This window comes from Mauremys reevesii, unplaced genomic scaffold, assembly GCF_016161935.1.
Source record: "Mauremys reevesii isolate NIE-2019 unplaced genomic scaffold, ASM1616193v1 Contig12, whole genome shotgun sequence".
Lineage (NCBI taxonomy): Eukaryota > Metazoa > Chordata > Testudines > Geoemydidae > Mauremys > Mauremys reevesii.
This window is the reverse complement of record NW_024100738.1, coordinates 279835-304941: the sequence shown is the minus strand read 5'-3', so window position 1 is coordinate 304941 and position 25107 is coordinate 279835. Positions and strand designations below refer to the sequence as shown.

Sequence of the window (25107 nt, the reverse complement as noted above, 5' to 3'; positions counted from 1 at the left end):
CCAGAGGTCCCTTCCATGGCGTCATTGTCTGGGATAGTTGCTTGTGAGGGCTGGGAGGAGGGTAATTCCGTCAGGGTGATAAAAAGCTCCTGGCTGCTGGGGCTCACGGACTGCTGTGTGCTCTCTGCTAGGTCTTCCTCCTCTTCTTCATCTTCATCTTCCCCATCTGCATAATCCTCAGCCATGGCAGAGATTATAACCCCCACCTCGGAATCCACGGTCAGGGGTGGGGTACTTGTGGCGCAGCCCCCTAAAATTGCATGCAGCTCAGCATAGAAGCGGCATGTTTTTCGACCTGCCCCGGACCTTCCGTTTGCTTCTTTGGTTTTCTGGTAGGCTTGTCTGAACTCCTTAACTTTCACTCTGCACTGCACTGAGTCCCTGCTGTGGCCTTTATCCGTCATAGCCTTAGAAATTCTTTCAAATACTTTTTCATTTCGTCTTTTGGAACGCAGTTCTGTTAGCACTGAATCCTCTCCCCATATAGCGATCAGATCCAGTACCTCCCGTGCAGTCCATGCTGGGGCTCTTTTCGATTCTCAGGAGACTGCATTGTTACCTGTGCAGATGAGCTGTGCGTGGTCACCTGTGCTGATGAGCTCTCCACGCTGGGGAAGCAGGAAATGAATTTCAAAAGTTCGCGGGGCTTTTCCTGTCTACCTGGCCAGTGCATCCGAGTTCAGAATGCTGTCCAGAGCGGTCAGTGGTGCACTGTGGGATACCGCCCGGAGGCCAATACCGTCGATTTGCGGCCACACTAACCCTATTCCGATATGTTAATCCCGATATTAGCGCTACTCCTCTCGTCAGGGAGGAGTACAGAAACCGATTTAAAGAGCCATTAAAATCGATATAAGGTGCCTCCTAGTGTGGACGGGTGTGGCGTTAAATCGGTTTTACGCTCCTAAAACCGATTTAAACGCCTAGTGTAGACCAGGCCCAAGAGACGGAAGTTAGGGGTGGGGAGAGGAAAAAGAGGGTTTGGAAATTACTCCATGAAGGAGAAGGTGGCAAGGATGGTTAAAAACAGCAGAAAGTTGGGATTTGGTGGAGAGAGGAAAAAGGAGAGAAGACAAAAGATGCAGAATTTGAAGTCTGAGTAGAGTGACTCCTTGGTTTGAACTCTGGGGGCTGGTCACTTTTGTTCCTCCACCTGACACCAGGGCTGGGATCCTAACGGACAATAACTGCTCAGTCACTTGGAGCAGGATTATGGGAGAAATGTGTAAGGAGGGCGTGTTGTGGTAGTCCTTTCCTCTGCGTCCTTTGAACTTCAGGACTCTGTCTTCTCTCAACAGGAACAATATTATACTACACTTCCCTCGTTTTTTGTGCAGTGAAAGGAAGCAGGATCTCCCATTGATTAAATATGAGTTGTAATTACCTGCATTGCTTAGGGATCTCCTCCACTCTAGAAGCAAACACATAGATGGGGATGAGAATTAAGCCAGACAAATTCAGCATCAATAGGAATCATTATCACAGAAAAGGCTGCATGAGAGAGAGAAACAAAACAAAAAAATGCCCTTACCTAGGTCTACTTGAAGTTTACCTAAATAATAAACAGAAACAAAAGGACATCCTGTAAAAGCTTCTTCTGGGTGGAATTAACCACTGCCTGCCCCCCAATCATTGATCAATTGGCCTATCTACTGTGCATTGTTTTACATCAGTACAATCCTAGGGATTGGACGCAGGATAAGCCAAACCAGCGCAAGTCACTTTTCACACTGGTGTAGCTGCATTAGGGGTCTGACCAGGTGCAGCTCTATAAGGAAAGGAGAAGGCAGCCCAAAATTCTCTCAGAGGCCTTTATGCCAGCCTCGAGCTGAGTGAAAGGTCACACTTATAACTCACATGCCTCACCTACGTGCCAGGGCTGTGGGCACTCAGTGACCCAGGTGACCACATCCTCACTTTGATCCTGGGCTGCCACCAGCCCCTCTCAGAAGTTCTTTTTATGGAGCTGGCCTGGAGTCATTTTTGCCATGGGCATCAAGTGCACAGTCCCCCCGGTCACCCACTCCATGCTGCCTCCTGAAGAGACATGTCCAATACTGGCTTCCGACCCATTACCGATATAACAAGTTATGCAATTAGTATTACTTATGATTTTCAAGTTGACATTGTCACATTCATTCAAAAATCTTTCTGAGCATATCATTGGTTCTAACAGAAGAAAATGGAACTTACTGATAGTGTCGAGATGTTTCCCTAAAAAAGAAAATATAAATAAAATTATGTGAGGACTTTTTCAGTGACTCTAGATTGAAAAGGATCTTTTCATTATGAGTCCTTGTATAATAATAATGACACTGCCTACCAAGCCGTTGCAGCTCTCCAGGGACTTGCAGGTTGCGTGCCCAGTGAAGGAGAAATTGGGTACTTTCTAAGTGTAATTTGAGTTATTTACACACATAGACCTGTCCTAGAACAGCAATGGTCACAAACAGCACACAGGCAATCCTGTCCCTCAAGAACTTCACCAAGCACCAGGGCTTGGTTCCCAGGGAACACCAAGAATTGATGCCAGTTGACTAATAAATCTTACTCTGTTTTGAAAAGGCTGTTTCGTGTCACTGCAAAAACTTGCTGTGGCACATAAGTCCCTGAAAAGCATACAAGACTCTGTTCAGGAATCTAAGTGTAGACTAGCTGGGGAGAGCTCTTGGTGTGAAAACCCGAGTGCTGGAGCCCAGAGGTTCAGTTAAGGAGGTGATCAGTCCATGAGACCTACTGTGAAGGAAGAGTGAGATCCTTTGGGTGTGTGGCAGACTGAAGGGGTTCCTCCAAGAGACTGTTTAAGAGCTAGAGTGTGGATCCATGACATTTGGTTCCTAGAGAATCTCAAGAATTGACTCTAACTTGAGATCAAGACAATGAGAAAAAACTCTCCTGTTTCTTGTTCAGCTCCCTCTTCCTGAAACTTTGCAGAACTCGAAACTAACACCACCACCACCACCACAGCCTGTCTTCCCCAAGACTGACCATTTGCTCACACACTAAAACAAAGTAAAATAAAATAAAAACTTGGAAGACTGGGTACTAGCATGGATGGAGCCTTCCATAATAACAAAAATAACAAGCCATTCCTTAATACTGTAATAATCTTTTGAACACACTAGAATTAAACAGCAGAAATTCCATAAGACAAGGACTTTTGTTTGAGCCAAGGGTACTTAAAAACCCGAACCACACTGAATTACAGGGGGAGTTGGGAACCTAACTCCCTCAGACTCCATTGACAATCTAATTAAACTGCTGCAAATCAAGTGTTAGGCTTACTTTAAGATGAATAGGAACTGGTTTAAGTTAACCTGATATAAACGCCACTTAAATAGATGTGTCCGCACAGAGGTTTGCATTGGTTTAACAAAATCCATTTAATTTCACACTTTAAGCAGATGTAACTTTTCCATGTAGAAAACTCTAAATGGTCTTTTCTAAGGAGAAAATCTCATTCTGATTACACTGCATTTTCCCCATTAGAGCTTTACCTCTTAATTTGAAGAGAAAAAGAGTAAGGCTGATGAACACCAATGAAATCACCACAGTCAAACTGCAAACCACCGGCCAAGGAGACATTCTTGGGAAAAAGAAATCTGAAAGACAAAGCCCACATTAGTTTGGAAATAATAAACACTATACTATAGTTTGGAATGACAAACAGTGTGTACTTTTATTCTAGAAAAATGTATTACTTCAGGATTTGTTTGAAACCAGGGAAAAAATGCTCCCTGAAAGATAAAAATTGGCAGAAACCAATTTTAAAGAGAGGTTCTGTTCACACACTTTTGATAGTATTTAATACACCATTCAATACTATGTGACATGCTACCAGCCTCTCCCTGTCTCCGTCTTCCTCTCTCCAGCATACAGAGGCACCAGTAGAAAAAAGGGCCTAGAGGGCACCGCCAGAAAAGTGTGTGTGTGTGGGGGGGGGGGGCATGGGCCATGGGAAAAAGGGGAGGGACCTGCATGGGCCATGCCATGCTGATGCGAGGGCTTCACGTGATCCACGTCACCCCTCCGCCTCTGACAGCATATATAGGTGGGCCTGGTCAGATGACCTGTTATTAAGGTAGCTCCAGCCTTCCCATTATAGGGCCTTCTTTTCAGTTGCTCACTGCTTTGCCAAACTTTAGCCATCTGGGCAGAAAAGTTCCATGCTGGGTATCTGCCTCAGGCGGACTTTTTTATTTATTTATTTTTTTAAACAAGTTTCAGCCAAAATGGTTCCACTGTTCCTAAGAATGAGATCAGAGAATAACACATTGTTTTCACATTCTAAAAAAAAATCTGATGACCTTTTCTAGGAGAAGCTTTAGTGCCCCAGGCTTTTGAGCAGAAACTTGATATTCAGCAGGGTGTGACCTTTGTGTCAGGGATGTGCCCTCTCCTTGTGAAAGTCCATCCAATAACTGGCCAAGTGATAAGCCTCTGAAAAATTGTAGTTTTGTGCACACTCAGAGTTCTTAGAGTTTAACAGTGAAATGCTCTGAAGATTTTATCCTCACTGAGCCTGCTCCATACCCTCACAGCCCCTACTGCTGACCCGACTTCACATGTGACATCCCCACACTCCAGGTCAAGGTTAAAAGGGCAAAGCTGAGCTTTCACTGCAACTGCTGCTCCAAGCTGGTGTGGGGTTGGGCACTAGAATGGACAGCAGGGGGCCTCTCTCCTGTGCTCTCAGTGCCCACTCTGCTGGTGTCTAGGCAGAACGGAGGTAGGTGACTGACTAGAATATAAGACGGGGGTGGGGGGGGGGAAAGCTAGACCTGGAAGGAGGTTAAGGAATAGATTATAACAAAGTGCTTGGTGAGGCTGGTTCTGGAGTGAGAGAGTAACTGTGATTGGGAATGAGGTGGAGCTGGACACTGGGTAAGAAGACAGGGAACTAGTGAGGTGAATGGGTGTGGCAGGACTGAACATGAGAACTGAGACCAGATGGGGAACAGGGGCAAAGGGACGGACTAGAACAAGGCCTGACAAGGAGACTGGGACTGGGAACCAGTAGGGGAACAGGGAAGAGGAAGGGGAGTCAAATCTGACAAGGAGCTGGAGTGTGGGGTTACATCTGAGGCTGGTTGGACCAGCTTTCAGAATGGAGAGAGGTAAATAGTGGTGTCCCCCAGGGGTCTATTCTGGGACCACTCCTATTCAACATATTTATACATGATCTGGAAAAAGGGGTAAACAGTGAAGTGCCAAATTTGCAGATGCTACAAAATTACTAACTATAGTTAAGACCCAGGCAGACTGTGAAGAGCTACAAAAGGATCTCTCAGAACTGGGTGACTGGGTAACAAAATGGCAGATGAAATTTAATGTTGATAAATGCAAAGTAATGCACATTGGAAAACATAATCTCAACTATACATATAAAATGATGGGGTCTAAATGAGCTGTTACCACTCAAGAAAGAGATCTTGGAGTCATTGCGGATAGTTCTCTGAAAACAGCCACTGAATGTGCAGCGGCAGTCGAAAAAGCAAACAGAATGTTGGGAATAATTAAGAAAGGGACAGATAATAGACTGAAAATATCATATTGCCTCTATATAAATCCATGGTATGCCCACATCTTGAATACTGCGTGCAGATGAGGTCACACCATCTCAAAAAAGATATATTGGAATTGGAAAAGGTTCAGAAAAGGGCAATAAAAATTATTAAGAGTATGGAACAGTTTCTGTATGTGGAGAGATTAATAAGACTGGGACTTTTCAGCTTGGAAAAGAGACGGCTAAGGGGAGATATGATTGAGGTTTATAAAATTATGACTGGTGTAGAGAAAGTAGATAAGTGTTGTTTACTATTTCTCATAACACAAGAACTAGGAGTCACCAAATGAAATTAATAGGCAACAGGTTTAAAACAAATAAAAGGAAGTATTTCTTCACACAACGCACAGTCAACCTGTGGAACTCCTTGTCAGAAGATGTTGTGAAGGCCAAGACCATAACAGGGTTGAAAAAAAGAACTAGATAAATTCATGGAGGATAGGTCCATCAATGGCTGTTAGCCAAGATGGGCAGGGATGGCGTCCTTAGGCTCTGTTTGCCAGAAGCTGGGAATGGGCGACAGGGGATGGATCACTTGATGATTCTCTGTTCTGTTCATTCCCTCTGGGGCACCTGGCACTGGCCAAGGTCAGAAGACAGGATACTGGGCTAGATGGACCTTTAGTCTGACCCAATATGTCCATTCTTATGTTAACCTTAATTTGGTCCCTTTGTGCATATGCCTTATGACACAATCTTTAATTAAATGATCACATGCTATTTCCCCCTTCCCCACACCAGAACTCTTGCCTCATTCAGTGCACTGGAGGCACCTGCTCTGGGGATGAATCTGGGTTGTGCAGTGAAGGAGGGTGTTGCTTGTAGGACTCGGGCCTCATTTCTTTCAAAAGTTGGAAAGTGTGGAAAGAATGAGGCAGGAAATTCCAGGAAGAGAAAGGGAGGTCTCATGGGTATGGCAGTTCAGTGGCCCTTTTGGAGGCAAGGGGAAATAGTATGTGATCATGGCATTAGAAACTGTATCATAGTGCATAAAAAAGGGGGTCCAAATTTAGAATGCACAGGGAACCTGAATTCTTGTATTTCCTAACTTTTGAATCCAATTTTCATTGAAGGTGTTTTGTATGTGTGCACATGGCTGAGCATGTTGCGGAAGTAGAGCAGGAACTGACAAATACAATAAAATATGGGTAATTCCTCTGTTTTGCCTAAAATCAACAAGAGTATTTGTATATAAAAAATATTTTAAGCAATAACTGACTGCCCAGGAGGGATAAACCTCTGTTCTTTTGTCTTTCAAATAATCAAAAAAAACCCAACAAAAAAACGGATTCCAGCTGAACAGCATTAAACGTACCACACATTTACTGGCACAATAGGAATTATGTTCTGTGTTTTATGTCCTGTCTTGTGGTGTTTGTCTCATGGCCAAAATTATTGTGTTTAATATTTTCATAAAATAGTCTAGTTCAAAATTAAATAAAAGGGTTAAATCAAAAAGCAAGTACTTGTTTTATTCAACTTGAAATACGAAGTGTTTGAATAAATCAAAAAAATGTAATATACTAAAATCTAATATATTTGCTTAAATAAAAAAATTTAAAAAACGTCATTGACCAAATCTTTTAATTAAAAAATTGTTGTTAAAATTTGCATGCCAACAGTCTTTGGAAGCAAGGACATGAAAGGTTAACCCACTCCCCATATAGCACATGGGATCTTTCTGGCTACCTCAAATTTCTAGCCAGAGGGCTGAAAAAAAAAGGAAAGCTATTGAACACCAAAGGTTGTACTGAGTGGACTCCTCAAAAGTAAATGTGCTTGTCCTGGCTTGTTGCTCCAAAGCTCTGTAATGAAGTTATTTTACTGAAAAAATATATGTGGCATACATTAAATAATAAAACTAATGTACTGTATAATGGCAATGTGTATGTGTTCACTGATTAAAAAAATGTATAAGTAAAAAATAAAAGTTTCCTTTGTAGGGTAAAAAAAGCCAAAAAACCCAAAACAAATTAACTAAAAAAAAATAGCTAGCAAGCTCAACCCAAAAATAAAATGCTGTCCCTGTTCAAGGATACTGTTCACAGCTAAGACTTGGCTGACAACTAAGAAAAGGGGGGGCCTGAATGTACCCAAGCAGCTATAAGATTTGCAAAACACTGCCAGGCATTAATGAAATGTGTCAGGTTTCTTTTCTCACCGGTAAAAATGTGCTATCAAAAAACCCTAGCAGCTCTGCCACTCCTTGGAACCAAAAAATTAAATCTATGTAAAGGTCCATCAGTAAAAAACTGCCCTGGCTCCACGCTGGAAGGGCCCTTTCCAAGTCCTGTTAACCACCAACACTGCCGTAAAGTGCCAAGGACTACCTGCCGGGACCCATGCTCCTCACTGCAAAAAAAAACAAAAAAAAAAAAAGACCCCTCCACGTCAAAAAAAATGCTCCTACTACTAATTAGCCTATTTCTCCTTCTAGCTCTGCTGTGCCTTCTAAGCAGGAGGGGAAAAAAAAAAGAACAAGGTAAAGTGTTTGTAACCTCTCCCTTGTCCACTGACAAACCTACTATGCCTTTAAATTTTTCTAAAAAAGCAAAACCATTACAGGCTGATGTGCTGGTAACCTCTCCCCTGTATGATGCTAAACCACAACTGTTTCAAAAACAAACAAAAACCAACTCGCTCCATTAAAACCACCAAAGTCCAAAAATTCCTGCCTACAAAAAACATTAAAAACTAACCCTAATAAAAAAACAAAAAAGTATACACTGTCAAAAAAAACCTTATGGAACCCATGCTTAAAAATGTGGTATTAATTGAATTTTGGGGTTTATTCTACAGGCTGCGCCCTGTGATTTAAATAAGTCCTTCAGCACGTATTGCTCTCCCTAGTTAAATTTTAAACAAGTACCAAAGGCACCTTGTTGCCACTGCCCCTGCCATCTCCTCCATTACACTATTACCCCTGTAATACATCCAAATACAAACAATGCCAAATATTCAATAAAACCAATGGCCAAGGCCTTCACACTTTAGTAATTTATTTAAATATTGTTTAAAAATTATTTTTAAGGTTCAAAATATCCAATATAAGCAAACAATTAAGTAAAAAAAATAAATAAATAAGTATATAATATCACTACAAATAAACCCCAAAATTTGTAATTAAAATTAATAAAATCTATAGTAAAATAAATATGATGGCTGTCTCTAAAGTTTGCAATGTGTTAAATTAAATAGGCCCTTATTGTTATTTGGTCACCCAATTAGTAAATAATTAAACAAATACCCAAAAAGTTTGTTCTGCCACCACAAATTTTACCTGTATTAAAATTATTCCAGTGACTGATAATGTAACTCTATTGCAATATACACCCCATTTATGACATTAATATTAATGCCCCCCAAAAGTATATAAAGGTGTACAATCAACAAATGTAATATAGTACACCACCAAAAAAAATGTATTAAAATATCAATAAACTGTAATTAATACTACACTAAAACCTGTCAAATTTACATTGCCCTTATCCAGTTTCCAAATCACCTCTACATACCCAAGTTGCTCACATAAAGCTGCCATTAAATTAGCACAACAAACAGCCTGGGTTAGTTCCTCTTTAAAAAAAGGGGGGGGGGAGGGGGACGTAAACAAATCTCTATGAAATGGGGCCAATAGTGCAGCAGCAATTTAAACTATTTTTAAAAGCGAAAAACATAAAAAATTGGGGCAACTAGCAAAGGCCACTGGTCTTATTACTGGAGCACAGCTGACCTAGGCGCAAGCTAAAGTTGGTAAATTACATGTTATTTTTACTCTTAGTTAATAACCAAAAGCTATTAACAACAATTGTATTAAAAATCACTAAGGGTAAAAAAAAATTGCAGTGAAATTTGACATGTTCAAAATTCAAAATTTCCTAAATGACCAGCTAATGACCATTCGGAGTAATCTCGAGCACGAGGCATAGCCTACTGCCCTTACAAATACCTCAAAAATGCCATCTAATGCGTAGCCATAAAAACATACTTACAATTTTTCAGAATAAAGTTGTATATGCTCACAGTGCTCCTCCCAAGCATATAGGAGGCGTATGGGCTCCCACATACTGAACCCTGCCGGGTCCATGGGGAGGATGCATATGGGACTGAATTAGTCACCGTAATATCTAAAAAAATTAAACCACCTGGTATGTCTAGCCAATTTGTTGTTAGTGCTCCTGGAATAACACCCAACATTTAAATAAAAATAAAAAGTCAATAAACATTTTGGCCGTTAAAACCTCCGCAGCTTCAGTGTATACGTAAACTGAAGCCAAAAAAAGTTGTCACTGTTCATAATAAAATTTGCTAAAAAAAACAAAAAAAACAAAAAACAAAAAAAACCTACCCTAACAGAGCACCTACTTTTTCAAGCTAATAATAGCTATGTGTATGTTAAAACCATCATGTTGCAACATATACATTTTAATCTCACTTCTGCTGCAGGCAATCATATTATTTACTGGCCTGCAAATAAAATCTTGCAAGTAGCCCTTAGGTTTCAAATACCCTTTAACTGAACTAGTTTAGTGCCTAATCAATTTCAAAATTTGCATTCACTGTTACCAAATGTTCAAAAAAATCTCTAAATTACAAAAGCAAATTCATATACTTCAAAATATTTATCAAGTAAAAAAAATGCCTTTCATACAGCTTATAAAGTGTCTACTTTATGTACTAAGTATAACGTATTGTGCTTTGTAACTAAAACTGTAAAAAAGTTATTGCTTTTTTTGTTATTTGGTTTTAAATTATGTTATTGTTATTGTAAAAAACATAATAGTAATACCTTTCATGCCCATGCTAATAATGCACTGTCATTGCATCCAAACAAAACCCCTAAGGTTAAAGCATTTAATCTAAAATCCAAAGCTTAATGCAAATGAAGGTTTAAAAACGTTAGTTATACTAGAAGTACAAAAGGTGTGTGTATGGAAGTAGAGCAAGAACTGACAGGGATTTGAAGGGGATTTCAATGAAAACAGTCACCTCTGTGAGCAAGAGTCAGGCTAGCTGTTAGCCTAATAATGCAAGATTTGTAGAAGCGAGGATTGTGTGAGGCGAATGGGAAAGAACTGTGTGAGAAGTTGTTGCGACCTTGTGTAAATAAATATAAAATGTAGACTAAAGTCTAAATAAACGTAAAAAATGAAATATCAGAATGACCTATGTATAAACAAAATGCAGCTGTTACATACAATAATGAGCAACAAAAGGTGTAAATGCTGCTGTAATTGTTTACCTATAAAAAGACCTGCCTAAAAAAAACCCCGTCTCCTAGTGCACTCTCTCCCTCTATGCAATTGCTTAAAAATAATATCTGACTTTGCTGCACCCAACAAAAAAGTAAAAACGTTATTTTTCTCCGATGATGTGTATGAATAGTGCGTCTCTCTGTTTATATTTTAATTCTGGTTGTCCTTATGCACAGTCTTCATGCTGTTGGATAACCGGGCTTCTGAACCTATCATCCAACCCAGGAGCCAATTCAGGGGAAATTAATGCTACGGTTAAAACATATAGGAAGAGAAATTGTAGGTAACCATTACATTTCCCAACAGAAATCTTATATTTAAGTAAAATTAAAACTTTTGTAACAGCAAGAAACTTCCATAATAAAAGAAAATTTGGTGATTTAAGAGTGGAAATAAATAATGGAGGGTAGATAAATATTAAAATACTCTTCACTTCAGCTGGGATAGGAGCTAATCTGCTAAATGGGTGTGTAGGAACTGATCCAAATCCTATTAACATCTTTAATGGGCTTTGGATCAGGCCCACAACATTTTGTTGTTATGGCAACACCCTTCCCTGTGTGAAGTTTGCTAGAGGGTGAGAAACCAAATTTCATACTAAACTTGGAACTTGTAGTGAGTGACACACTCACATGACTGTTCCCAGGGCTCCAGACTTTCTTGGCCCTGCCTTGCTTCTGACCCTTCATGAGCCAGAGTCTCAACAGTCACAAATTTCCTCCATGTTGAAGAGATCACAGCACATCACATCTCCCTCTCCATAGTCATTGGGGCAAGAAGCCTAGTCCTTGATCCACCAGACCACCACGAGGTGGAAAGTCCAACCAATCAATAGGACCCCCAATATACCTTAACACTGCCCTGTGATGGCTGTATGAGAAAAAGAAATCGAATTTCAGCTTAAACATACATATAGAAAAATAGATGTAAATAAAAGACCAGTTTATTCGTATATGGGATTTCAAATACCAACCATCTTGTTTTTTATTACAATCATACCCATAGAGCATTACTAGGCAGAAATACATTTGGATTTCTTTTAAATGCAACCTTAATTCTGAATTTCCTGTGTCAAAACTGCTTGTTTCTGGGATAATTACTATATCCCTGGAATGTATTTTAACCTAAATTGTGTTCTGAACCTTAACTTAATGTAGTTTTTGGTGAGGAAATATTTTAACTTTTGTATTATTTAGCAACGTAGATTTTATTTCTTCTTTTTTTTTCTCCCCAGTTTGGGATATCAGTGTTTGGCTTTGGTGGTAACTCACCTGATATATAAAAAGTTGAGGGTTCCTTTTCTAGGTTGAAGTAAGCATTCCTTATAGAACAGGATAAATTCTGGTTTGAATTTTCTGTTATAATGATAGAACCTTTTATTTCAAAGAGCCCACGTCCATCTTTGGATTTTGTTTTAGTAGAGGAAGATAAAAGCTGCCCACTGCGATCTCGCCACAGCACCTCGGGCTCTGGGTACCATCCAGCCGACTGACACACAACTCGGATCCCTCCAGCCTGATAACCCTCAACAGAGATTTGAGGTGCAGAGCCTGAAGCTAGAGTAAAATGAATCAGTGTTAATGATATACATATACAGCCTAGCATATAAAAGTTTACATTTTCAATAAATTGATTGAATACACTTTATGATGGCTATTTGTAGAAACAGGAAACTTGACTTTAATGAGACTTAAGTACTTGATAAGCATTTTGCAGTCCCGCGACCTCAGAGATGGAAGTGAAAGCCTTACAGAGCATGGGAGTGTGTAATCAGCATGTGATGTGAATTGGGCAAGGAATGCAAAAGAATTTCCCTTGGATTTCTGATTTCTAGGCTTTGAAGGTTTTTTGTTCACAGATTCAATAGATTTTTAAGGTCAGAAAGGACCACTGTGATCATCCAGTCTGACCTCCTGGATCACACAGGCCATATGTCTTCCATGAATTAATTCAAGTCCAAAAGCTGTGGCTGTCCTAGCACACTCCTTTTCACTAGCGGTGTTCAAGTTGGTGCAGTGGGTCCTGATGCAATTGTAACTCTCGCTGAATAAAGTTTTTGTTTTGATTGTACTGGAGGTGAGGAAAATGTGTTTTTTTTCCACTACTGTCGCACCCGAGATCAACTTATACCTGCAATGAAGAGTGGCATTGAATATTTAGCCTCTAACTTCTTAGCATGATCAGATAAAGTGAAGGGTTATGACACAGAAAAATCTTGCCTCTCTTTCTTTCCCAATGACTGTTCTATTGTGTACAAATACTTAAATAGTCGCTGGGCCAGAGAGACAGGCTCCATTGCCCAGAGGTTAGTGCATCCCCCTCGGAGGTGAAAATCCTGAGTCCAGTCCCCCTGCTCCAGTCACTCTTTCACTATTTATCCAACCTGGAACAACTTCAACAGCAGAGATTGACGGAGCCTCACATTAGAATTTCCCATAGCTCAGTGTTTAGAGCACTCTCCTTAGAGATGGATGACCCTGTTTGATTCCTTTCTCCACCCTGCAGAAAGAGGAATTGAAGCTGGGTGTTACACAGCCCAGCTGAGTGCTCTAACCACTGGGCTAAAAGTTATAAGGTGGGCACCTCCTCCTCTGGTTATTTTGCGTGGAGTGGGGCAGGCACCTACAGTAACTCCTCATTTAACGTTGTAGTTCTGTTCCTGAAAAATACGACTTCATGCAAAACGATGTTAAGCGAATCCAATTTCCCATGAGAATTAATGTAAATGTGGGGGGAGGGTAGGTTCCAGGGATTTTTTTTTTGCCAGACAAAAGACATTATATACATATACTGTATAAGTTTTAAACAATTTTAAACAGTTTAATATTGTACACAGCAATGAATGATATGAAGCTTGGTTGAGGTGGAGGAGTCAGAGGGTGGGATATTTCCCAGGGAATGCCTTAGTGCTGAATGATGAACTAGCACTCGGCTGAGCCCTCAAGGATCAACACTCTGCTGTTAATGTAACCTCACACATTACAAGGCAGCATGGACTGAGGCAGGAGGGAGGAAACACAATAGATTCAGGGCTGTGGCTGCAAACACTTCCCTGCAAAAACTGAACATGATGATGAGCCCACACTATCCAGCTGGAGCGCACCACTCCCTCCTCCTGGCGGCACATGCATGGCTGCACAGGTGCTGACTTTCCAAAGTGCTGGGGGGTGCATGCATGAGTGAAAGAGAGAGACGTGCATTACCCCTTTAAGTACGCTGATCCCACTTCAAGCATGCTGCCTTTTTAAGCAGTTCAGACAGGAAGCATCGGCTTCCAGCAAGCTCCCTCCATTCTGTCCCAGAGCCCTGTCCCCCTCCTCTGCTTTGTGGAGAGGGGGTACAGAGTGGGGGGACAGGAGCAAGGGGACATCTTGACATCAGCACCCCTCTTCCCCTCCCTCCTAACCCCCCAGCAAGCAGGAAGCTCCTGAGAGCAGCAGCAAGGAAGAGGGCAGGAGCAGCATGGCAGTGGGGGGAGAGCCACCTGAACTGCTGCTGCGCAGCTGCCGAGCCGCATACCTTACAGGGAATTTAGAGGCGCTGATGGGGGGGCTTCTAACCCCCCATGGTTCTAATACCCCCAAGGAGGGGCTGGTCTTCCGGGGAGTCCTGCAAGCAGTGGACAAAGCAGGCAGCTGCCAAAAGACATTATAAGGGAGCATTGTGCAACTTTAAAGGAGCATTTTCTCTAATAGATCAGCAACATAACAATGAAACAATGTTAACTGGGGCAACGTTAAGTGAAGAGTTACTGTAATTAATTCCTGCAAGAAATGCAGGGCCGGATTAGCCCCAGGTCCTCAGAAGAGTTATCAGATTTTCTGGGGTCCCTCCCTGTATACAAGTTGCCTTCCTAATTTAAAACAACTTGATAACATGGGGGGCAAAGGCTCAGGGCTTCCCCTAGGCTCTGGGGAATCTGGCACAGAGGACCGCTAGGATACACCTCTCTTATCGACATCTGTTCTGGGCTGTTTTAGGCAGCTTCCTCCCTAGATGCTGGGTTTTGTGGGTCCCATTCTCAGGCACTGATCTCTCCCATGACTCAGGCTTTGTGGATTCCAGTGGTTGTCTAAGCATCTTAAAAGTTAGGCCATTTGGTGCTTGGTGTTTGCACCTTGAAACATGATGGTGCCTAAGCCAGCCAATTGGAAATGTCAGCCACAGAGGTGTGTCCTAAGCCCCACCCCCCCACTGACAGATGGACGGTTAAGTGCAGGCTGCAGGGAGGTTCCCGTCTCTCCTGGTGATCCATGAATGGGAACCAGACACCTGGAGCCAGACAGGGAAGGATTAATGTTGGGGCTTTAGGGACTGCAGCCCAGGGCCCCACGCCAAGGGGGCCCTGCAAAAAGATCTCTGGGTTGCCAAAGTCCAGATCATTTTGCAGGGGCCCCATTAGCCCCAGGGCCCTGGGCTGCAGCCACTAAAGCCCCTGCGTTATCCAGCCCTATCTGGCACCATCATTTCCTCTTCTGGCTGTTTAGTGTGAAGTGAGTCAGAGACTGAACCCGTTGCCATAGGAAACGTTAGGCATTTTCCATTTTCTTCCTGAATTCTATAAGGGGGACAGAATTCAGCTTCGAAAAGAAACTGAGCTTGGGACAGTAACTAAGAACCAGCTGCTGCTATTGCTAAATACCCAGTGAGGATCTCCCTCACCCCTGGGATAAAAAGAAACCCACTATTTGTGAGTGTCTCTGTCTTTTGAGGAGACGCAATTCCCTAATGTCTAGGGATTTTGTCCATTCCCTTATTTGGATAGAAAGCCTGTACAGAGGCTGAAATGTTTCAAGGTGCAAACACCAGCACTGCTGATAGAGGAAACAGGGAAGTGAAAGGGGATTTAAGGGTAACAACATGCAAAATGATAAACACTAAGGCCCAACTCCACAAAGAGAATTGATGTTGCAACACCAAGCACCAAATGGCCTAACTTTTAAGATGCTTAGACAACCACTGGAATCCACAAAGCCTGAGTCACGGGAGAGATGAGTGCCTAAGAATGGGACCCACAAAACCCAGCATCTAGGGAGGAAGCTGCCTAAAACAGCCCAGAACAGATGTTGATAAGAGAGGTGTATCCTAGCGGTCCTCTGTGCCAGATTTCAGAGCCTGAACCCAGGTTGGATTGAGGCCCCTATTTCTGCTTGTGACCCACAGTCTGGCACACTCTCCTGGAGTCAGTCACCTAAGTCACTTTTTACAATCTGCACTGGTGCTGGTACTTCCCATAGAATTTTTGTCCCAGTTTTTAGAGCACTTGCTGAAGATGTGGGAGACCCCTGGTTCAACGACCCCCCTGCTTAAATGAAGGGGAAAAGGATGTGAACAGGGGCCTCCTATTGCCAGGGCTGTCCCTATCCATACACAAAGTATGCAGCTGCATAGAGCACCAGGACATTTGGGGCACCAGAAAATTTGGTGCCCCAAATATCCTGGTGCCCTACGCAGCTGCGTACTACTCCAGCCCCTGCTCTGCCTCTTCCCGATGGTCCCCGCCCTCACTCTACACCTTCCCGCAAACCCCCACCCTGCTCCGCCCCTTCCTACCTCTGATCCATCCCAGCCCTGCTTCTTCCCACCCCTGTTCTGCCCCAGCCCCACCCCCACTCTATCCCTTCTCCAAAGCCCCCACCCCTGCTCTGCCCTCACTCCCCTGAGGACTGCAGCAGGGGTCAGGCACCCTGCACTCATTGGCAGCGGTAAGTGGAACAACCTGGCCCCAGCTTGCTCTGATCCCTCGGCTCCCAGACATGCCGCCGGTGAGTGCTAGGGGGTGGTTTCCCCCTGCCCCCCAAGGCTGGGAGCCAGGGGAGCAGAGTGGAGCGGGCTGGGGCCAGGTCACTCCACTTTCCGCCACCCCGTTAGTGTGTGGTCGGGCCTGGTTGCCCTGCACAGCAGGAAGTGGAGTGACCCAGCTCCAGCCCGCTCCCGCCACGGAGGGGCTGCGTAGGGCACCAAAATGGCTAGGGATGACCCTGCCTACTGCCCATGAGTGTGCTCTGACCCTGGGCTCTGGGATATTCTGATGTGGGGCTCTTTCATTCTCTCCCACTGAAGCTGTTTCACTTAGGACAAATAATCATTTGCAGTCATTGATGAAGGAGGATTAGACCTTGGGTCTCCTTCTAATACGTGAGAACCCTGATCATCAGCCTACAGATTATTCTCACTCTCTTTCTCTGGCCCAATGACTAATTTAGGATCTCATTTAATGACTAACTGGAGGATTTCAGGGGCACCTGAATTTTGGACTTCAGTGTCTGACATGGGGAGTTAGGTGCCTAAGTACTTTTATCAACTTTTACAGACACATTTTACTGACCTTCTACCGTCAGTTCCAATACAGCTTCTTCATGAAAGACACCATCTTGAACAAAACAGCGGTACTGTCCTTCGTCAGAGGGTCTGACATTCACAATCCTCAAGGCAACATTCCCATCCATGATGCTGGCTTTCAAAAGCTCTGTCCTTTCATGATATTCTGGCATCTGCTGCTCATACTCATCCTTCCCATGCTGATACAGATGCACAAATGAAGTGAACTCAGATCGGAACCATCTCACCTCCATGTTCTCAGCGCTCATCCTGGGGGACAGGTGACAGGGTAACACAGTGGCCTCACCCACAATGGCAGTGACAGGGTGACCAGGTCCAATCACTGTGAACCGAGCTGCCAAAGGCACAAAGAAGATAAAACAAATAAAGTGAATGTACATCATATTCCCTATTAATCAATGACACTCATAAATTAGAATCTTGTGCGTATTTCCTATTCTGTGCCTCTATTGCAGTGCTCTGTCATTGACTAGGATGTGTCCTGAATTTATATATGAATTTTACAATCAACAATGTATTTGAATAACCATAATTTATATTAGTTTTAATGGAAGCTGAAATACTTTCAACCATTATCCTTACAAGCAGCTCCAGACAGAATTAACTTGCATTTGCAAACCTTTCAAATCGTTGCTTTCTGTTTGAAACAGTTTAAGTTTTTTTAATGTTATAAAAACATATAAACTACATTAAAGAACATTATTAGGGTACCATTCAGGAAAGACAGGTTTCAGAGTAGAAGCCATGTTAGTCTGTATCTGCAAAAAGAACAGGAGTACTTGTGGCACCTTAGGGTATGTCTACACTACAAGACTATTTCGAATCAACTTAAGTCGAATTTGTGGAATCGACCTTACGAAGTCGAATTTGTGTATCCACACTAAGGACACTAATTCGACTTTGTGAGTCCACATTAACGGGGCAAGCGTCGACTTTGGAAGCGGTGCACTGTGGGAAGCTATCCCACAGTCCCCGCACTTCCCGCTGCCCATTGGAATTCTGGGTATAGCTCCCAATGCCTGCTGGGGGGAAAACTGTGTCGAGGGTGGTCCTTGGTAACTGTCAGCATTCAACCGTCACTCCCGCCGGCGGGAAATCAGTTTGCGCACTTTTCCTGTTATAAGTGACAGCACGGACGCCACAGCACTCCACTGCGATCATGGAGCCCGCTGCGATCATCGCTGCACTTATGGCCGTTGACAACTCCTCGCACCTTATCGTCCACCTTTTCCACAGTCAGATGCTGAGAAATCGGGCGAGGAGGCAACGGCAGCGCGGTGAGGACATGAAGTCTCAGACTGGCACAGACCTCTCAGAAAGCATGGTACGCCGCGCCGTGGAGATCATGGTGGTACTGAGTCATGTTCATGCTATGGGACGGCGATTCTGGGCCCGGGAAACAAGCACAGACTGGTGGGACCGCATAGTGCTGCAGGTCTGGGATGAATCACAGTGGCTGCGAAACTTCAGGATGCGTAAGGGCACTTTCCTTGAACTGTGTGACTTGCTGTCCCCTGGCCTGAAGCGCAAGGACACCCGCATGCGAGCAGCCCTGACTGTGCAGAAGCGAGTGGCCATAGCCCTCTGGAAACTTGCCACGCCAGACAGCTACCGGTCAGTAGCGAACCACTTTGGCGTGGGCAAATCTACCGTGGGGGTTGCTGTGATGCAAGTAGCCAACGCAATCGTTGAACTCCTGCTCTCGAAGGTAGTGACCCTGGGAAACGTCCAGGTCGTCATAGCTGGCTTCGCTGCGATGGGATTCCCAAACTGCGGTGGGGCTATAGATGGGACTCACATCCCTATCCTGGGACCGGACCACCAGGCCAGCCAGTACATTAACCGAAAGGGCTACTTTTCAATGGTGCTGCAAGCACTGGTAGACCATAGGGGATGCTTTACCAACATCAACGTCGGGTGGCCGGGCAAGGTTCATGACGCGCGTGTGTTCAGGAACTCTGGTCTGTTTAAATGCCTCCAGGCAGGTACTTTCTTCCCAGACCACAAAATAACTGTTGGGGATGTGCAGATGCCTACAGTGATCCTCAGGGACCCAGCCTACCCGCTAATGCCCTGGCTCATGAAGCCCTATACAGGCGCCTTAGACAGTGAGAAGGAACTCTTCAACTACCGGCTGAGCAAGTGCAGAATGGTGGTGGAGTGTGCTTTCGGACGTCTCAAGGGGAGATGGCGGAGCTTACTGACTCGCTCGGATCTCAGCGAAAACAATATCCCCATTGTTATTGCAGCTTGCTGTGTGATCCACAATCTCTGTGAGAGCAAGGGGGAGACCTTTATGGCGGGATGGGAGGTTGAGGCAAATCGCCTGGCTGCTGATTATGCTCAGCCAGACAGCCGTGCGATTAGAAGAGCCCAGCGGGAAGCGCTGTGCATCCGGGAGGCTTTGAAAGCTAGGTTCCTCAGGGAGCAGCGTGACCTGTGGCTGTTCAGTTTCTTTACAGAGAAGCTGAACCTGGCCATGTTTCTTTACCCAGTTACTGTTGACTCTCCTCTGCAGTTTCATACCCCGTTCACCCCGTTTGCCCCCTTCCAACACACGTGTAAAAATAAAGTTAATGGAACATTGTTATTTAAAAACCTTTTCTTTAATAATGATTTCGCGTTAAGGGGTTGAAACAGGGACGCAGACTGTGGTGGGTAGGGTGTGCAGTGATGTAGAGACCGCTTCTAGACTCTAGGAATGATAGGCTACTGCTCCTACAGCGGTCTCTGGGGGGAGGACGGTTACAGGTGGGTGTGCAGGAAGGGGTGCGGGGTGTCGGCTTTGGGCCGGTGTTTGGGTGCAGCCGGTGGGCGGGGGGTGGGGGCGTCGGATGGGGTGCGGGGTGTGTGGGACGGGGGCGGAGGCGTAGGGGGTTGCGGGCTGTGGCTGGGGCTGAGGGTTTGGGGCATTGTAGATGCTCAGGGCTACGGTAGAAGGGCAGGGTGAGGGCAACCTGCCTTGCCATTTGTGGATGGCAGGCGCTAGAACCCTGGGCAGCAGACAGCATTTCTGCCGGTAGCCGCTCTACTGTCAGGTAGGGACGCAGCGCGGGGGGGGGGATGGGGGGGAAACGACACGCCGGGGGAGGGGTGGCAGGTGGGCGCTGGGACCTGCTCCAGGCAGGGAATTGACGGGGCAGGGGGAGACCCGCGTGGGCCAGGGCCCGATCCAGGCAGGGCCCGGGGAGAGACCCACCTCCAAGTATACCTGGAGCAGGGCACCTGCCGCCTATGAACAGAACATTAAAAACACCTCACAGACTGACCAGGGTGTCTAGTGACTGCACTCAGTGAGTAACCTGCTGTCGATCCTGCCCCCATGTCTGTACCCTGTTCATGGTGAATGTCCTATGCAATTACCAAACCCCTCTCCCCCCTTCACAGAAAGTCTTCAGCAAACAAACATGACAGAAACAGTAATTAACAGCAAACTACTTTTAATACTCGACAACACAGTAAAGGTAAGAACTTTTCAAAATCTAGGGACTGAGAACTTTTGGGTAATTTAGCAGTCCGCTGTGGTGCAGTGACAGTTTTCACGGCACTTGGTGCCCCTCCTTCTTGTTATTCTGGGTGAGGTGGGTATTGGAGTGTGTGGCGGGGGAGGACGGTTGCAGACACAGTGCAGGGGGGCTCTGTCCTCCTGCCTGCGGTCCTGCAGAACATCGACAAGGCACCTGAGCATGTCCGTTTGCTCCCTCAGTAGTCCAAGCAGCGTTTGAGTCGCCTGCTGGTCCTCCTGACGCCATCTGTCCTCCCGTTCGCTGTGTGAGCGCTGCTGCTGTGTGAGGTTCTCCCTCCACTGGCTCTGCTGGTCCACCTCTGCTCTGGAGCAGCCCATAAGTTCAGCAAACATCTTGTCCCGTGTCCTTTTCTTACGACGCCTAATCTGCGCCAGCCTCTGTGAGGGGCATGGTGGAGCAGGTCGGGATACTGTTGCAGCTGTGTGATGGGGAAAAGGGAGTGAATTGCTTACAAAGATTCATTTTTGAGAAAATGTAACATAGTCTACTCATTGTCTGTGAACCAGACCATGGACGGCACCTATCTCATGCGCACTCACTCAGGGAAAGTTCGATTTCTCTGCATTCGCTTTCATTGCCTGGGGTATTGCACTGCAGACCAGACAAGCGGGGCAGGAAAGCTGAATCCATGGAGCAGCCAGGCATGGTAAGCCAAAGGCTTTTGGCTGCTTAAAAGTCAATGTCCAGCTCTGTCCTCTTGCTGCAGGCAATCCTGAAAGCATAAGCTCTGCCCCTGTTCCACCCCCTCACGGTTTTCCCTTGGAAAAGATCCCTGTATGCTGCCACTCTGTAGCCTCCAGCACGTGGCTCTAAAGTGACGCTTCTTGTTGTTCTAAGGAACAGTGAAGCACTACCAATACTAATAGTACACAAATTACTCTACTTACATGCAGGAGTCTGCGCGCGAGATCACCCTGAGGAGGGTGTCACAGAGAAAGAGAGAGCGCATGCTGAATGAAAGCCAGCACAAGCCAGGGCCCTATGCTGCGATGCTCGTCAAGGCACTGGTCCCGGAGTACCAGCTGAGAGCGTGGCGCGGAAAAGTGTGCTACCTCGGAGCACCCAATAAGCCAGCTCTCCCCAGGAACCTCCTCCATAGGCTTTTTGACTACCTCCAGGAGAGCTTCCTGGAGATCTCCGCGGAAGATGCCTATTCCATTCCCCTGCATATAGACCTTCTGTTCGCCTAGTCTATTTTCCTGTTCCTTTAAGAAATAAATGTTAACATGTTTAAAGCACTTACCCACTGATCCTTCTCCTGATTCAGGGTCCGTGGTAACGGCTGCGGAGGGTTGGTAGGGGATCTCAGTGAGGGTGATGAAGAGATCCTGGCTGTCGGGGAAATCAGCGCTGTAAGCGCTGTCGACTGCCTCCCCCTCCTCATCTCCTTCCTCATCTTCCCCATCTGCAAACGTCGACGAGGAACTGGCCGTCGACACTATCCCTTCGTCAGAGTCCACGCACACTGGTGGGGCAGTGGTGGCAGACCCACCAAGAATGGCATGCAGTGCCTCGTAGAAGCGGCATGTCTGGGGCTGGTCCTGGTACCTATAACACCACAGTGTACTTATGTTTGCCGCTTTGATTTTATGGTAGCCTTGTCTCAGCTCCTTGACTTTCACGCGGCACTGCATTGCATCCCGGCTGTATCCTCTGTCTGTCATGGCTTTGGAGACCTTCTCGTAGGTCTTCGCATTCCATTTGTTGGAGCGCAGCTCCGAAAGCACAGACTCATCGCCCCACACACCGATCAGATCCAAGACTTCCCGGTCAGTCCATGCTGGGGACCTCTTTCTATTCTGGGATTGCCTGGACTCCTCTGCTGGAGAGCTCTGCATCGTTGCCGGTGCTGCTGAGCTTGCCCCGATGTCCAACCAGGACATGAGATTCAAAGTGCCCAGACAGGAAAAGGAATTCAAATTTTCCCAGGTCGTTTCCTGTGTGGCTGGTCAGAGCATCCAGGCTCGGACTGCTGTCCAGAGCGTCAACAGAGTGGTGCACTGTGGGATAGCTCCCGGAGCTACTAAGTTCGATTTGCATCCACACCTAGCCTAATTCGACATAGCCATGTCGAATTTAGCGCTACTCCCCTCGTCGGTGAGGAGTACAGAATTCGAACTAAAGAGCCCTCTATGTCGAATTAAATGGCTTCATGGTGTGGACAGGTGCGCGGTTAATTCGAATTAACGCTGCTAAAGTCGAATTAAAGTCCTAGTGTAGACCAGGCCTTAGAGACTAACACATTTATTTCAGCATAAGCTTTCGTGGGCTACAGCTCACTTCTTCGGATGCACAGAATGGAACACACAGACAGGAGATATTTATACGTACAGAGAACATGAAAAGGCGGAAGCAGCCATACCAACTGGAAGAGTCCCATCAATTGAGATGAGCTATCATCAGCAGGAGAAAAAAAACCTTTGAAGTGATAACTGAGATGACCCATAGAAGGTGTGAGGAGAACTTAACATAGGGAAATAGATTCAATTAGTGTAATGACCTAACCATTCCCAGTCTCTGTTTAAACCTAAGTTAATTGTATCTAATTTGCCTATTAATTCGAGTTCAGGAAATAATCTTTCTTCAGGAAGGAAACTTAAGCATGTGTTTAACTTTAAGCATAAGCTTAAATGCTTTACTCCAGTGGTTCTCGCACTTTTGTATTGGTGACCCTTTTCACACAGCAAGCCCCTGAGTGTGAGCTCCTTTATAAATTAAAAACACATCTTTTAAACACTAAACACTATTATAAATGCTGGAGGCAAAGTAGGGCTTGGGGGTGGAGACTTACAGCATGTGACCCCCATATAATACCCTCGCAACCCCTGCGGGGTCATGACCACTAGTTTGAGAATCCCTGCTTTACTCAATCAGGAGCTAAGGTTGCCAGACAAAGCACTTAAATATTAGGAGATGCCAGATTGTGCTATGTTATTTCTGCCTCCTTTTGTGTACGATACAGTCTTCTGTTATAGGACCTCATTACTGGCCTTTCCACAGAACCCCTGTTTCACTCCGAAACTGTTCAACTGGCATCAACTGAGAGAAAGAAAAGAAGGTTTCCTACAGCTAACCACTTGCTTGACTTGATGATCACAGGGAGTACTTTGCTCATGAGCTCTGTGAAGTCAGCTGGGATGTTTGAGCTAATACGTCCCTCCCTGCCTCTCCCATCAGTTTTAAAATGGGAGATAGGTGGCCAGGAAACCTTCAATGAAGAGTCTTAAATACTAGAACTCCTTTGCCCTCTGGTTCCTATGGAATCTGCATCTGCACAGTCCAAGCTGATTAGGTTTTTGAGAAGAAAATGGGCATGTTGAGGACACACAAGAAGGGCCATATTAAAAAACTGGATGGATGAGGTGTAGTTATTAATCCTGAAGGCCTGGGGAGACATTTTACTGTAATGTTACCCCTTTTGACCTCAGCAGCTAGTCCAATTTTGTAGCCTGTTAGAAGTTGACATTGATAGAGCATTGTACTTTCTTTGCTGCAATCTTTTTTATTTATAAGGAATGTACCAAGTCCTGCTTCTCCAAATGCAGGAGGAACCAAAAGCGAAAGGAGAAGTTTTGTAGCTTACAGCCCCAAGCCTTTCTAGCCAACAGACTCAGAAGTTCTCTCTGTAGCTTTTTCCAGGGTCACACTGTGGTCACAGGCTCCTGCTTGGCTTCTTTGCTTTTTTTTGTCTCCGCCTCTCTCTCTGTTCTTGCCTGTTGTCGGTTCTGTGTGTTCACTCTCTCAAATCTCACATTCCCACACTCACTGGGTCACAATACCCAGTGGAAAACCTTCTCCCTGTCTTTGCAACCTCCTCCACACACACACCCCCACACCCAACACATCCACAGTACTAGGTGTGGTCTACACTAACATTTTTGTCAGTCAAACTTTTGTTAGGCAGGTCACCCCCCTGACCGACATAAGATTCACCGATAAAAGCGCCGGTGTGGACAGAACTGTGTCGGCAAGAGAATGTCTCCTCTGCTGCTCATTCATTCATTCATCATTCATGCCCGTCACCCCAACCGGGGTATGGGCCGCCAACAACAGATCTCCATAGTCTTCTATCCTGGGCCATTCGCTCTAGCTGGTTCCAGGTATAGCCCATTTTTTTGCTATCAACCTGAAGGTCGCGTCGCCAGGTATTTCTTGGGCGGCCTCTTTTCCGCTTGCCTTGGGGGTTCCACTGCAGTGCCTGTCTGGTGATGTTGGTTGGCTGCTTGCGTAGTGTATGTCCTATCCAGCCCCACCTTCTCCTTCTAATTTCTTCCTCTGCTGGGAGTTGATGGGTCCTCTCCAAGAGGTGGATGTTACTGATGGTGTCTGGCCAGCGGATCTGGAGAATCCTTCTGAGGCAGCTATTAATGAAGGTCTGGATCTTCCTGGTGGTTGTTTTGGTTGTCCTCCAGGTTTC

General features: G+C 45.1%; 1 protein-coding gene across 1 annotated transcript in view; it reads right to left on the bottom strand.

Moving 5' to 3' along the window:
* The window catches only part of LOC120392849 (butyrophilin subfamily 1 member A1-like), a 63495-nt gene that overhangs the window by 4526 nt on the left and 33862 nt on the right, over positions 1 to 25107 (bottom strand). The window contains exons 3-8 of the mRNA XM_039517528.1: positions 17150 to 17497; positions 12093 to 12377; positions 3498 to 3602; positions 2194 to 2214; positions 1532 to 1552; positions 1385 to 1411 (exon numbers count right to left, since the gene is read on the bottom strand). Coding sequence (XP_039373462.1) covers positions 1385 to 1411; positions 1532 to 1552; positions 2194 to 2214; positions 3498 to 3602; positions 12093 to 12377; positions 17150 to 17497 — 807 coding nt within the window. The remainder of the gene's footprint in view (positions 1 to 1384; positions 1412 to 1531; positions 1553 to 2193; positions 2215 to 3497; positions 3603 to 12092; positions 12378 to 17149; positions 17498 to 25107) is intronic.